General features: G+C 36.4%; 1 protein-coding gene across 14 annotated transcripts in view; it reads left to right on the plus strand.

The window, feature by feature from the left end:
* The window catches only part of BBS9 (Bardet-Biedl syndrome 9), a 471,319-nt gene that overhangs the window by 6,701 nt on the left and 450,208 nt on the right, over window positions 1-14,410 (plus strand). For all 14 annotated transcript variants that reach the window (XR_014266409.1, XR_014266410.1, XR_014266411.1 and 11 more), the window contains exons 5-7: window positions 4,064-4,186; window positions 11,066-11,216; window positions 13,964-14,028. Coding sequence is in view for 9 of the 14 variants with exons in the window: in XM_082471759.1 (XP_082327885.1) it covers window positions 4,075-4,186; window positions 11,066-11,216; window positions 13,964-14,028 (328 nt within the window). In the remaining 5 variants the exon portion in view is untranslated. The remainder of the gene's footprint in view (window positions 1-4,063; window positions 4,187-11,065; window positions 11,217-13,963; window positions 14,029-14,410) is intronic.

The following is a 14,410-nucleotide window of genomic DNA, read 5'->3' on the forward strand; positions in this document are numbered from 1 at the left end:
CAAACTTTGGAAAGGTAACTAACTGGTGACAGAGGTCACAGGAAAAAGGAAGAGAAGTAGAGCATTGCTATAAGAAAACATCCACTTAGACTATCAGTTATCCGTGCAACTAGTGCTTTTCAAATTTTAAGGTGCGTGTGAATCACTTGGGGATCTTGTTTGGGGTGGGGTTGAGATTCTGCATTTCTCACAAGCTCTTGGGTGATGCTGACCTGCTGGTCCAGGGACTACACTTTGGGTAGCAAGGAGCTAAACAATCTAGGAAAGGAGGGCTTTCAGAAGCTAATGAAGTGGTAGGTGACTAAGCAGAAATTGATAGAGCAGGAGAAACAGGAAGGAAATAAATGTTGCCAGAGGTATTTTGTTACTAGGAATAGGTACTAAATTTTATGATAGAAGTCCATGAGAAATTAGTGCTTGGTGTAGAACAGTTCCATTTACACACCTTGTTGGAGAGTTAGTTTTTCATATTGGAGTTTTTTTCCCCCCATTATTCTAGCAAGCTGAAAAAATTTGTTCAGTAACAAAGGTTTTTAAGGCCATTTTCACATAATAGCTATTTTCATCTGATGCAGTCATGTGTGTTTATATTCAAACTACAGATACATGCACTTTTTTCCTTTCCTGATTATGCTTTTTATCCTTTTGACTAATCATAGCCATGATGATGACTATATGATGACTGTAGTGCTGTGAGTCCTCCTAGTGAATCATTGAATGGTATTGAATTTGGGTAGCATTCCGCCCTGTGCTGCAAGAGAATGACGTGTCTTCATTGCGGCAGTCCAATGGTATGGCGTATTATAATTTTCCAATGTATCTCGAGTACACAATGAGAATATATGGTATTTATTAAGTACTGTTACTTCCCTCTCAAATTAAAAAAATCCAGTAAAAGTATAATAGGAGTGTTTATTACATTTTTGAATACTTGCTGTGAGATTTGAAGTTTTGAAGTCATCTGGCAATTTGTATGGTTACATAGTGCCATTATTAGTAACAGCTGATGCAGATGTTTTTCAGAAACTCTCCCACATGTTAAAACTCATGATAAGTTTATTTACCTGCTATGTATTTTTCCTTCACTTTCATCAACACCTTGCCTTTACCTGACTACTTTCCTTTTTAGCGTAAAGAGAGGGCCTTAGATGGAGTTTTCTTTCTTTTTTCCCCCTGTTGTTTGTTTCTTTAAACTTGTCACTTTGACATGATTTATGTTCACATAGAAGTTGCACAAGTAGTGGTTTCCCAATGATAAAGTACAATTATCAAAACCATTAAATTGACATTAGTACAATACTATAACTAAACTATAGATCTTATTTTGATCTCCCAGGTTTTATATTACATACGCTATTTTGGGGGGAGAAATATAGTTCTAAGAAATAAAATTTATCCCGTGAAACCACCACCAAAGTCAGGTTACAGAACTTTTTCATTACCTCAAAGAAATTCCTTTAAAGTCACAGCCTCTCTTAACCGTGGTAACTACTGATCTGTTCTCCATCAGTTTAATTTTGTAATTTTGAAAATGTTATAGAAATGGAATTATTTAAAATGCAACCTTTTTGTAAATCAACTATACTCCAGTGAAAATTTTAAAAAAACCTAGATAAGCAACAGGGATAAGTTGTATAGCACAGGGAATTATAGTCATTATCTTGTAATAACTTTTAATGGAGTTAACATAATGGAGTTAAAATACTTAATCACTATGCTGTACACCTGAAACTCATATATATTGGAGCTCAACTGTATTTCAATAAAAAATACACCTGAAACTCATATATATTGGAGCTCAACTGTACTTCAATAAAAAATAATGAAGTAAGGAAAAAAAATGTAACCTTTTGGGATTGGTAACCTGTTTCTTTAACTCAGCATAATGCCCTTGTGATCCACCCAAGTTGTTGTTGCTTCATTTTAAAAAATTGCTGAGTTGTAGCTAATTCAAAAAAATACATGCACCCCAAAGTTCATAGCAGCATTATTTACAATTGCCAAGATATGGAAGCAACCTAAATATCCATCAACAGATGAATAGATAAAGAAGATGCGGTATATATATACAGTAGAATACTACTCAGCCATAAAAAAGAATGAAATTTTGCCATTTGCAGCAACATGGATGGACTTGGATGATATTATGCTAGATGAAATAAGTTAGACAGAGAAAGACAAATACTGTATGATATCACTTATATGTGGAATCTGAAAAATACAACAAACTAGTGAATACAACAAAAATGAAGCAGACTTACAGATATAGAGAACAAACTGGTGGATACCAGAAGGCAGAGGGGCAATATAGAAGGCAGAGGGGCAATATAGAAGGCAGAGGGGCAATATAGGGGTAGGGGATTCAAAAGCACAAACTATTATGTATAAAATAAGCTACAAGGATATATTTACAGCACAGGGAATATAGCAATATTTTATAATAACTATAAATGGAGTATAACCTTTAAAATTGTGAATCACTGTATTGTACACCTGTGGCATATAATATTGTACATCAACTATGCTTAAGTAAAAAACAAATAAATAAATAAATAGCACGTTGCTTTTGGGGTCATTCATGGTTGTGTGCAGAGTTGCAAACAATTTGAGTCACTTGATATGCGTGTTCCCAGCTGATGTCACACACAGCGACTCTCTGCCTTCTTGCCTTCTTGTTTCAGCTCTCATACTATAAACAAGGATCCTTTTCGTAGTCTATTTAGTGCCATGTTTTCGACATCTCTGTGGTTTGGGTTTGTGTGTGTGTGTGTGTGTGTGTGTGTGTGTGTGTGTGTGTGATATTGCTGTTTAAAATTGTCCCCCAAAGTCATGCTGAAGTGCTGCCTAATGTTCCTAAGTGCAAGAAGGCTGTGACGTACCCTATGGAGAAAATACATGTAGTAGATAAGCTTCCTTCAAGTATGAGTTATAGTGTTGGCCACTGAGTTCAATGTTAATGAACCAGCAATATATTAAATAAAGTATCTTTAAACAGAAGCAAACAAAAAACAAAGTTATGTATTGATTGGTTGATGAAAATGTTGTAAATAGAGGCTTGCACGACCCCTAACCCTGTATTTCCTCTAGGAGCAATGGTTCAGTATTTGCTAATTCAATGTTTGCTGCAACCTTATAGAACAGAGTTTTTTTGAATAAAGAGCATTGACTGCGTATCCTAACATTTAAATCAGTGTAGCTTGAAGGAAATCTTCATTTATGTTAGATAAATGAATTTTCATAGAATCCCAGGGTATGTGATGTTTGTGTTGTAATTCAAAAGTCCAGTGGGCTTTCACATCCACCACATTCGTAACTCAGTGGTATGGCTGGTATATCCTCATTTTAGATGAGGAATCAAAGCACAGAGAGGTTGTGTGGGTTGCCTGAGGACACACAGGTAATTAGTGGTATAAATAGACTTACAACCCACTTTTCCTGGTTGTTTTTGGTGTGAATTTCCCTCTTCCATCTTCCTTTCTACAATTAGAAAGGGGAAATGGAGTGAATGCTTTTTGAGTACCTGTAATGTACCCCTTCCAGTGTTAGCCATTTGATGCATTTGATCTCATTTGCTCTTCTCAGCAACTCACTGTGAAAGCAGATGCTGCAGTCTTTTTAATGACCAAACTGAAGGGAAATTAGGTGTTATGCCTAGGAATTATGTGCTAACTAGTTCTGGTAGAATTTGAATCTTGATCCTCCGAAGAATATGTTTGTTACTTTGTACAGTTGTCTACTAAATGTCCCAGAATAGAGAATTGACCCAACATAAATGTATAATTTCTCAGCTTGACTTTTTGATGGCATTGCAAAATATCTGATTAATGTTTCCACTCACTTGGATTTGTGGTTTCACATATGTCCACAAAATACAAAAAATTAGAGTTGAATACAATGTTTTTTCTCAAAGTTGTCTAACTTTAGTTTGCTATGTATGCCTTAAGAGTTAATTAATTCAGAACAACAACAACAAAAAAGAGTTAATTAATTCATAAATCATGGTGTGAAGTGGACTTTTTTTGTGAAGTGGATTTTTATTATAAATAAATGCTTTCTTTTTTAGAGTGAGCGAAAATGTCTTTATTTAAAGCCCGTGATTGGTGGTCTACTGTTCTGGGAGAAAAAGAAGAATTTGATCAAGGCTGTTTGTGTTTGGCTGATGTTGACAATACTGGAAATGGACAAGGTAAACAACTTATGACCAAGCATCTTGGAGCAAAGCATTTTATAGGGATGGAATAAAAATGACTTCTTTTTTTTAATGTGTACTTTATAGAACTTAGGTGAACTGTCATGACTATGCCCTAGATTTTAAGGTAGTTTTCCTTATAAGTAATATTTAAGTAGCAGGCTGATAAATGTAGTTATTACTTATGTTTTGTTGTTTGTGTTTTTCTGGTTTGTGTTGATTCTGTCATATTATTTACTGGAACTCAGAAAAATATTATAAAGCATCATTTAATTTGTTTTTATTTGTTACAAAATCAGGTTTCGTAGGGTAGAGCTGGTAAAATATTTTGAATTTTGAAAATTTTTCTTTTGTAGAAGCTGCAAGAAAAATTATATTCTTTTAAAATAGAATCTGAAAGCCATTTACCAGAATGGAGAAATTATGTTAGCTCTATTTGTTTGTAGAAAACAATTGTTAAATCATTGATTTCATTTTTATATTTTGAAATTAGAAACAATATTCTATTTTATTCTTATATTATTTGCTCCTCTTTGCATCTTCATATAAGTGGTCTTTAAAACATTTTAGTTCTATATTATTGCTACTTGAAATTTATATTTGGTTTGAGTGATTTATAGTCATGAGCTTTTTTTTTTTGTAATTCAGATAGTCACTGGCCTCTTAAAAAGAAAACTTATTATAATAATTTTTCTTTTGTTCATTGTATATAAACATTGTCCCCTTACATTTTTCTTTATTCTATTTCTCTTGCCTATAATGAAAACAGTAGAATTTGGGGGATAAAGTGAAAGGAGAAAATTATATTGGCAAAGAAGAGTGGGAGGCACTAAACTGTTCTGAGCACCTACTAAATTGTTTCTAAGGAAAATCTGGGCCCTGCCCTCCTACTGATAGGAGAGGCAAAGGTCTTCTATTCATAAGGTGTCCTGAGCTGTTCTTCAAAGATTAGCAACCCTGCCTCCTGCCCAACTGTTTGTTAAAATTTATGATTCCTCTATAATTTGGTAGCATAGAAGAGTCATACCACAAAAATACCTGCCAGAGAGAAACAATTTCAAACCCACCTCTGCCCAAACTATTTAAAGCTTAACTTGGTTGGAAACTATACTTAATGATTATCTGAATAACATAGTGTTCACTCATCATTTCTATTGAGCTCCTCACTGGGGTGCCACCAGTGGGTTACCAATATGCTGAGATGTTTCATCCCCCCTATTTACATCCAGCTGTGAACAGCTTCCTCTGTTTTCCCAAGCATGCTATACAAAAATCATTCTGTGTGTATGTGTGTTCCACATAGAAAAAAACCACTGATCATTATTTCTCAAAGCCTGGACCACCTACATCATAATATTCTGGGGTGATTATTATATATGAAGATTTTCTATCCCAGATGTACAAGATCTTCTAAGATCATATTCTCTGGGGGGGTAGATGGATTGGACGGGGGCTTAGGTATCTGCATTTTGACAAGCTCCAAAGTTGAATGGTGGCACACTAAAGTTTAAGAATTATTACTGTTGATCTTATGGAGTGGAAGTTTAGTGAGAGCAGTTTCGGAAATGCTCTGTTTGAAACAGAAGTGTCTGGTAGGCAGAATCGAGGTAGAGATTTGGGAGTGAGCAGTACGCTGGTTGTATTTGAAGCCCTGGGAATGGGTGCAAATGCACTGAGAGAGAAGATGGAACAAGAGGGAAGGAACTTTAGGACCATAACCTGGAGAATATGAGCATTAAGGGAGAAGCTTTGGGACAGGTAGTCAGTAATAGATTCTGAGAAGGGCAGGCAGAGAGGCAGGAGAACCAGTTGGGCTGATACCTGGGAGGCAAGATTTAGTGACGTGAAGACTGATTTTTAAATTTCCATATTGTTTTGCGGCAAGTGGTTTGTTAGTATCCTTGGTGAGGGTGGATGAATGGGCATAATGGTAACAAAATCTAGATTTGCAGAGAGTGAAAGAGTTAGAAGTGGGGAAGCCTGAGTGTTTATGGCCCTTTAAAGAAACAGCTGTGAAGGGAAGAAGGGAGAATGATGACTGGGGACAATGTAGGATAAAGAGAAATGGGAAAAATTCAGTGTGTAGCATAGAGGATATAATTGATAAAGCAGGGATCCAGAGAAGACAGTTGGAGGTGGGATCAAGTACGCAGATGGAAGGGTTAACTTTAAACAGGTTTGAGAATTTTTTTCACTGTGATAGAAGGCAAGAAGGTAAGAATGGACATAGATGAAGAGAAGTTTGCAGGTCAGTTTGGGAAGTTGAGACAATAATGCCAGTTGATCCCTACTTTCTCTGAGGTGATCAGAGAGTGAAAGGATAGTATTAGGCATCTTGAAATTGCTTTAGGTGAAGCTGACTTGATTCATAGAAGAAGGATTCCTCGTTAATCTTGAGAGAATCTGAATGGTTCAGCTTAGATTACATGCTAACATATAACCTGGAGGGAGTGTTTATTACAAGAATCAGAGTTAAAAACACATTATATAAGGCAGACTAAAAAATAGTTCTTATATTTATCTTTTAGCTTCTCAGCATTTATACCTTACATGGGGCAACTGTCCCTTGTACAACTGCACATACACATACTCTTACCCATCTGCCACGGGAGATAACTGCGTGCACCTGCTGCTTCAGAGGCTCTTTCAGGGAGCTCTGGCTCTTCAAATCTAGGATCCCTGGGTGTTATACCTTTCGTTTGTCATTTGGTCATGATCATGTTCCAATATTCTGCTTCCTCTAGAATAATTGGTACATACAATCCGTGTTCACAACCTAATATATAATAGTTGAGGAAAAGAAGAAGAGAAGGAAAAACTTAAAAGTTAAGATGAAGGAGCAGGAAAAACTGTATGGCAACTTGAAGAAGTCATGTTGGGAGCTACATCCTTTTGTTTTGCAACTGGTCACCCGGCTGTGTTCTAGGCCTCTTCATTCCTGGGGGATCTAGAACACTGACGCTTGCCTAAAGAGGGTTATAGTAATTCCATTTACTACTGATACAGACAGTACAGGAAGGGCCCATGGGGATCCCTGGGTTTCACTCATATTTCTTTCAGCCCCATTCAGCCTTTACGAGATGGTGAGGTAGTCCTGGTTCCTGCAGATTGGATTGTGGTCGTACATGTAAAGATATACTCCTGCTTCTGTCAGGTGAAAGCAAATCATTTCTGTTGGTCTCTGTGTATTGGAAAGGAGAAAATGCATTACTAAGACTTAGAACTGTACTCAAGCAGATGGGATGTATTAGTTGGCTCCAAGAAAAAATAATTTGTGGAATAACAGAAGAATTTAGAGTTACCATTTAAGTTATACTGATCAACTCTAACTCTGTAAGACCCACTAATTAGACTTTGATATCAGCAAATCTGGTTATTAAACAGGGCTTTGATAGGAATTATCACATATTACAGAGTTAAGTGTTTTGGAATTAAATTTTGGAAACCACCCCAAATCAGGCTTAGGAGTGGTATTGATTTTGATTTTCTCCCTGTTGGAGAGATGGAGTTCCACTGGCTTCCATATAGTCCTTTCGATATAATATCCCTCGCTCTGCATGTTAGAGAACCAAGTGGATACTCTACCGTTTTCTATGGAAATACATTTCCTTTAAGCTCTCAGATGCTGGGTGAGAAATCATAGGTTGGCTTTGCTTTCCCACTGGGTGAACTAAATTAGGAAGTTCATTTATCATGGGATCTCCATAATTGGCAACAACAGTATCTTCCTGGGCTTCCAGAATTAGCAGTAATTTAGAGCCAATATTCAAGTGTTCTCATAAAGGTTGGGTATATACCTTTCCTCAGTACACTTGGATAAATGACTACTGGTCCAATAGGGAAGAATCTGAGGAAACTTCACATTAGGCATGTGTGGTGTTACAGCAGTCTATACATAACCTTGTCTTTGTTCAAGTGACTCTGAGTCTATAAATTGACTTAAGTATGGGGATCAGTGCTATGCCATGACTGTCTAATATGGTGGCTTGAGTTAGTCCTCTTTTCCATAGACCTGGACTACTTTTGGTTATAGACTTCAGAAAAGGCCTTAATTTGATAAACACACTATAGTACATTGTTACAATTAAATACTACTCAATAATAAAAAGAAATCAATCACTGGGAAAAAGGGCCTTAATGAGTTGCCTGTTTGTTCCATTCCTGGGGATCCCATATTAATTAATTATAGCTTGTAATCTGTGATAGTTAGACTGTTACCTGAGATCTGGGTACTATAATAGTCCTGCTGTCTATTTTAATAATCATACATACACATTTTAATTCTAGGGGTTAAATTGTCACCACTTGGACTTGGCCATCCTGGTTTCCTCTTACCCCTGAGGATAGGGCTTTGTTGAAGTTGAGTCCCATTCTTTGTGATCAATGTCTTTACTTTTATGCAAGAAACCTGGAGAGACTGTGAACTCATTTGTTACTGCAATTTAAAACCTATAGAGTTAATCCCTGAACTAGATTCTTAGGGGTTAAGCCCCCTGCTAAAAGAGGTAAGAAATTCTGCAGACTCCCAAAGACCCTGAGTTTTATTCTTTACCTTGAGATGAGAATTTTGAGATTTAAACCTATCATTCTCTTACTTTAAATTATCCAGTGCCCTTAGAAAAAGCTATCTTATGTATGGTTTGGTATTCCTCCTTCCTGTTCATTTGGCAGCAGCTGTTCAGTTCACTAGAGTGTCACCTGTAATGGGCACAGTGTTCCAGATGCTTGGAGGTGTTAACTTGATTAACTGTTCTGTCACTGTGTACAATGCTATTTAACCCCACTTAGAATATGAACAGGAGTCTTAATGCTTTGTGCCCCAACTTAGCTCAACAACCAATTTCCAAATATCCCTGCAGGAACTGGTGTCTGTAGTTTATTCACTGATGCTAATCTGTATATCAATTAACATCTTATTTTATTTTTTTGCCACAAAGTGACAGGAAACAATTATGATAAATGCAAATAAAAGAGAGATTGGAATGAGAGTGACATAGCTCTCCTGAATGCAGGAAGAGTTCATTTGGCCAAGCCTTAGTCAGAGACAGGAACCAGTATGTTTCCAGAGACCTTGTAGACCTCTGAGGCTGCCATCAGATCACCCAGCACCAGATTCATTTTTTTTTTAATTGAAGTATAGTTGATTTACAATGTTGTGTTAATTTCTGCTGTACAGCAAAGTGATTCAGCTATATATATATGTATATATATGTGTGTGTGTGTGTGTGTGTATATATATATATATATATATATATATATACACATTCTTTTTCATATTCTTTTCCATTATGGTTTATCACAGGGTATTGAATACTGTTCCCTGTACTATAGAGTAGGACCTTGTTGTTTATCCATTCTATATATAATAGTTTGCATCTGCTAGTCCTAAACTCCCAATTCAACTCTCCCCCATTCCTCCTCCCCCTTGGCAACCGTAAGTCTGTTTGTTTTGTAAATAAGTACATTTGTGTCCTATTTTATATTCTACATATCAGTGATATCATATGGTATTTGTCTTCACTTAGTATGATAATCTCTAGGTCCATCCATGTTGCTGCAGATGGCATTAATCCATTCTTTTTTATGGCTAAATAGTAGTCCATTGTATATATGTACCACATCTTCTTTATCCATTCATCTGTTGATGAACATTTAGGTTATTTCCATGTCTTGGCTATTTTGAATAGTATCACCAGATTCTTAATGACATGTGTGTCTCTATTCAGGATTGAAATTCCTAGGATAGTACCTCTCTCATAGGGTTATTATGAGGATTTAATCAGTTAGTATATATAAGCTACTTAGACCATTGCCTGGCACCTAATAAACTCTCAATAAATAAGTGTGTAGAACTCCTTCTTTTAAGCTGATAGAAAAAAAGTCAATGTATTCTACTAATCCAGGGATTTCAAACAACCCAAAGTATTAGTTTCCTAGGATTGCCATAACAAAGTACCACAAATTGGCTGGCATAAAACAACAAATTTATTCTGTCACAGTTCTGGAGACTAGAAGTCCAAAATCAAGGTGTTGGCAGGACTATGCTACCTCTGAAGCCTCTAGGATCCTTCTTTGCCTCTTTCAGTTTCTGATAGTACCAGGCATTCTTTGGCTTGTAGATGTATCACTCCAATCTCTGCCTCCATTGTCACATGATCATCTTCTCCTTGCTTGTCTCTATGTCTTAACGTGGCATTCTCCTCTCCCCACCCCTGTCTCTGTTTTCTCTTCTTATAAGGATACTAATTCAGTCCTATCACTTACCTAATTGAGTGTGACCTCATCGTAACTTGATTACATCTACAAAGACCCTATTTCCAAATAAAGTCACAGGTACTGGGGGTTAGGACTTCAACATATCTTTTTGGGGGACACAATTCAACCCATAATACCTATCCTACTATTTCCTCCTTTTGTACCCAAGACTAGAAATTGTAAATCAGAGCACTCTGTCTAATGAGGCCTCAGTGTTTTTACACTGAGTTAATACGGTGTTTTCAACAGCCAAAACCAGGTGTAGAGTTGACACTCTATGACGAAATCAGCTTACAACCTGATACTGGTCCTTTCTTAAAAGGGCTTGCTTTGACTGTGTTAAATTATGGCTACGACCCCAAATCAAGGCTTAAGAAAAATGTAATATGTTAGTACATTTGAATATTGGTGATGTAAAGCTATTTTTGAAAAGCTATGTGTTATTAAGATAAGTTCACTTTAATTACATATTCTATTGGCAGATTGGTTTTTGCATATGAAGCAAAACTGGATTCTTTTAATTTTTAGATTTCTCTTTTAGACACTGGAAATTTTATTTCCAAAAAATTTTTGTTGCTAATGTTTGTTTCTTTCTATATCTTTAAAAAAATCTCTTTACAGATAAAGTAATTGTGGGTAGCTTTATGGGATACCTAAGGATCTTTAATCCTCATCCTGTAAAAACAGGAGATGGAGCTCAAGCTGAAGATTTGCTTCTAGAAGTACATCTACGAGATCCAATACTGCAAGTGGAAGTAGGAAAGTTTGTTTCGTAAGTACAGCCCACCAATTCTGGTGTTTTATCTTAATACTTGGAGTATGTCAATCCCTTACTATGTCACTTTTGTGGATGCTTCAAAAAAAAAAAAACTATCTATGAATTAAATATATTTCCTGTATATTGTCACCTAGGTGGTCCTCATGTACTGAACATTTTAAAATTTGGAAACCTGTACATTTAAGATAGAATAATTTAGGACTTTTTTATAGTAACAGACCTAAGATGCCTGATGTGTCAGAAGCTTAAAGGAAAAGAGATAAGCTTTTGAAAAATAACCAGACAAAGAAATAGAAAGTATTCACCACTTAAAGCACTAATTGTCCAGTTTTTTTTTTTTTTTAATTGTCCAGTTTTAAACAAACTAATTATTTGTTTAAAAAAATTAGACATCATAGCAGTTATGTGATTTGGTGCATAACTTTGAAGCTTTGAAACGAATTACTTATTTGGGGTAGAGAGGTCCTTAGTTTCTTAAAGGAAGCCAGCTCACCCCACAAAGTAAGTCTTTGGTTCAAAGTACTTTATTTTTAAACCTTATTTATTTTAGAACACCGTTTATTATTTTGCATTTTGTGTAATATATCTGCTTTTTATTTACTGATGATATTGCTGATTTTATCTTATTTTCATACATGCATTTTCTTAAAATTAAGCCCGTATTTCTTAATCATTTATAAAAGTATCTATTGTGAAGTGTTATGTAGACAGAGGTGGCCTTGTTTTCCTGTACCTTTTCTTTTTGAGAGCCCTTTTGCTGTCTTAAGTGTGGGAGTGCCCTGAGCTCTGGATTTTGGCTCACTCCAGTTGCACATCGTGATTTATTGGCTCCAGGTTCCACTTGTTCAGGGCCCTGACTCCTACTAGAAAAACCTGAAAGACTGCTCCCGAGCATTAACCCTCTTCTGGTAACACGATTCATTCTGTTGGGAAGCTGCTTCATGGATGCTATAGGCCAGGACATGAGATGGGACTTTTATGCCCTGTGACAGGCTGGATCAGGATGTTATGATTGACATGGCTGATAAATATCTACTCCATCTCAAAGCTGATGATGATTAGGTGCCCATTGTGTACCTAGCACATATTAAACATGATGGATTTATAAAGTAAGGAGACAAAAGAATTCTTGCCTCTAAGAAGCATTTTTACCTTTTCATTTTTTAAAAAAGTGGAATGCTGTCACAATCATTCTACACAGTAGTGTGGCTTTCACCTATGTGATCACTTGTTGGAAGGGAGGAGGTGAACATTAATGATACTGTACTAGTATTAATTGACTAGTACTATCTCATTAATCTTATCTGTAAGATGTGATCTGCGTTTAGAGATAAGGAAACTGGCTAGAGCTCAGAGCTTTAGGTTACACAGTCAGCATTCAGGCCCAGGTCTGTCTGACTCCATTCTTTACTGTCTTTCCATGACATCATGTTCTTTTCCTGTGCATGATGGAAAGATTGTTTTGAGTGTTACAGGGTACATATAAAAATCTTTGAAGGCGGTCTTGATTATGTGATAGTTGTGTATATTTTCATTTTCTGGTAGTAGAGTGAGTTGGTGAGTATTTATATATTCACTGTAACAATGTTTTGCAGGTATTATCTAATATAATTCTTATTTGATAAATGACAAACTCACACTCTGAAAGATTAAATGATCACAGAAATATCAAAGTGCAGAGTCAAGACCCCAGTCCAGGCCTTCAGACTTCAACTATAGTCCTTTCAGTTAGAACAGAGTCTGCATCAGAGGTCGAACATCAGAGGCCTGCTTGCAGATTAGTTTTAAATTTAAAAGAATTGCCAACATTTAGGAATGAGAAATTTTCACAAAAAATCCCTGCTTTCTGGCTTTTCTTGAAAAAAATGTGGAGATCTGGCCACAAGCCCAGAGCTGAGTAGTCGTTGCCTCCTTTTGTCTGGCCCTAGTCTCCAATTGATCACAGCCATTTACACCCTTTATTCACTTACATCTTCTGACTTGACCCTTGAAGACTTTGAAGTTGGGATTTCTAGATTGTGCCTTGTCTCTGGAAACCACTTGATAGGGGCTGGGAAGTGTAGTGGTGACAGTGGCCATTTATTTCTATTTGAGATTTAGACCAAACTGAAATATTTTCAATACCTTTAGTATAATTTCAGACCTCCATGTGATATATGCCTTTTGCCAATGATGATTAGCATTCTGTAGTGCTTTATACTTTACAAGGTGCTTTCACATGATTTTTATTTCATTTAATTTAAACCTCTTATTTTCCAAAAGGGGAAATAGGCTTAGAGAGTGTAAGTGACTTGCTCAAGCCAGGACCAGAACGTGGGTCTCCCCCTCCACACACACCGTGCGGCTTGCGGGATCTTAGTTCCCTAACCAGGGATCGTACCCGCACCCACTGCAATGGAAACGCGAAGTCTTAACCACTGAACTGCCAGGGAAGTACCATGTGGATCTCCTTATTGTGGGAGAGCACTCGTGAAGGCGCCTCTGATATGACTTTTGCTGGGAGACTCCCTTGGCTTCAATGTGAAGGCAGCTCCTTGAGGCAGAGTCCTTGGGCCTCTGGTATTGCCAAACTGGTTGCTTGTTGTTCAATTTATTTTTCAGCTTTGAATGTTATCTAGTGAATTATTTAGTTCACTCATGATAGGTTAAGGTTAAAATCTCTTTTTAAAATCATTTTGTCATTTTTTTGGGTTACATCTGAAACTAGTATTTAAACTTTTAAAACTTTCCCTGTTTTTCAGAGGTACTGAAATGCTTCATTTGGCTGTGTTGCATTCTAGAAAACTGTGTGTCTACTCTGTCTCAGGTAAGAAACATTTTTTTCTAATGTAGAATTTGTACTAAAATCTGGACTTCTTAATATTAGGTAAGAATAGTTAATATTGACTCAGTTGAAGGTTTTCTTATCTTGCTTAGCATTTTCCCATTGTTCATTTATTCTTTCAGGTACAAAGGCTATTACATTTTCTTGGTCTGCTATTTCCATGCATACTTAAATTTCTATCACTGTCGAGGGTTCCTTGGAATCTCCTTCCTCTGAGGAATTGTGTGCAGGATTGCCTATGACTAATAGAGGCCAATTCTGGGTATTTAGGACACTTGAGTCTTAAGAAATGTTCAACAGCAACAGCAAAATTCATTAGATGCTGAGTCATGGTGGTTTAAAGTACATTTTCTTTGGTGAACCT

The sequence above is a fragment of the Balaenoptera physalus genome, assembly GCF_965194825.1.
Source record: "Balaenoptera physalus genome assembly, chromosome: 8".
Lineage (NCBI taxonomy): Eukaryota > Metazoa > Chordata > Mammalia > Artiodactyla > Balaenopteridae > Balaenoptera > Balaenoptera physalus.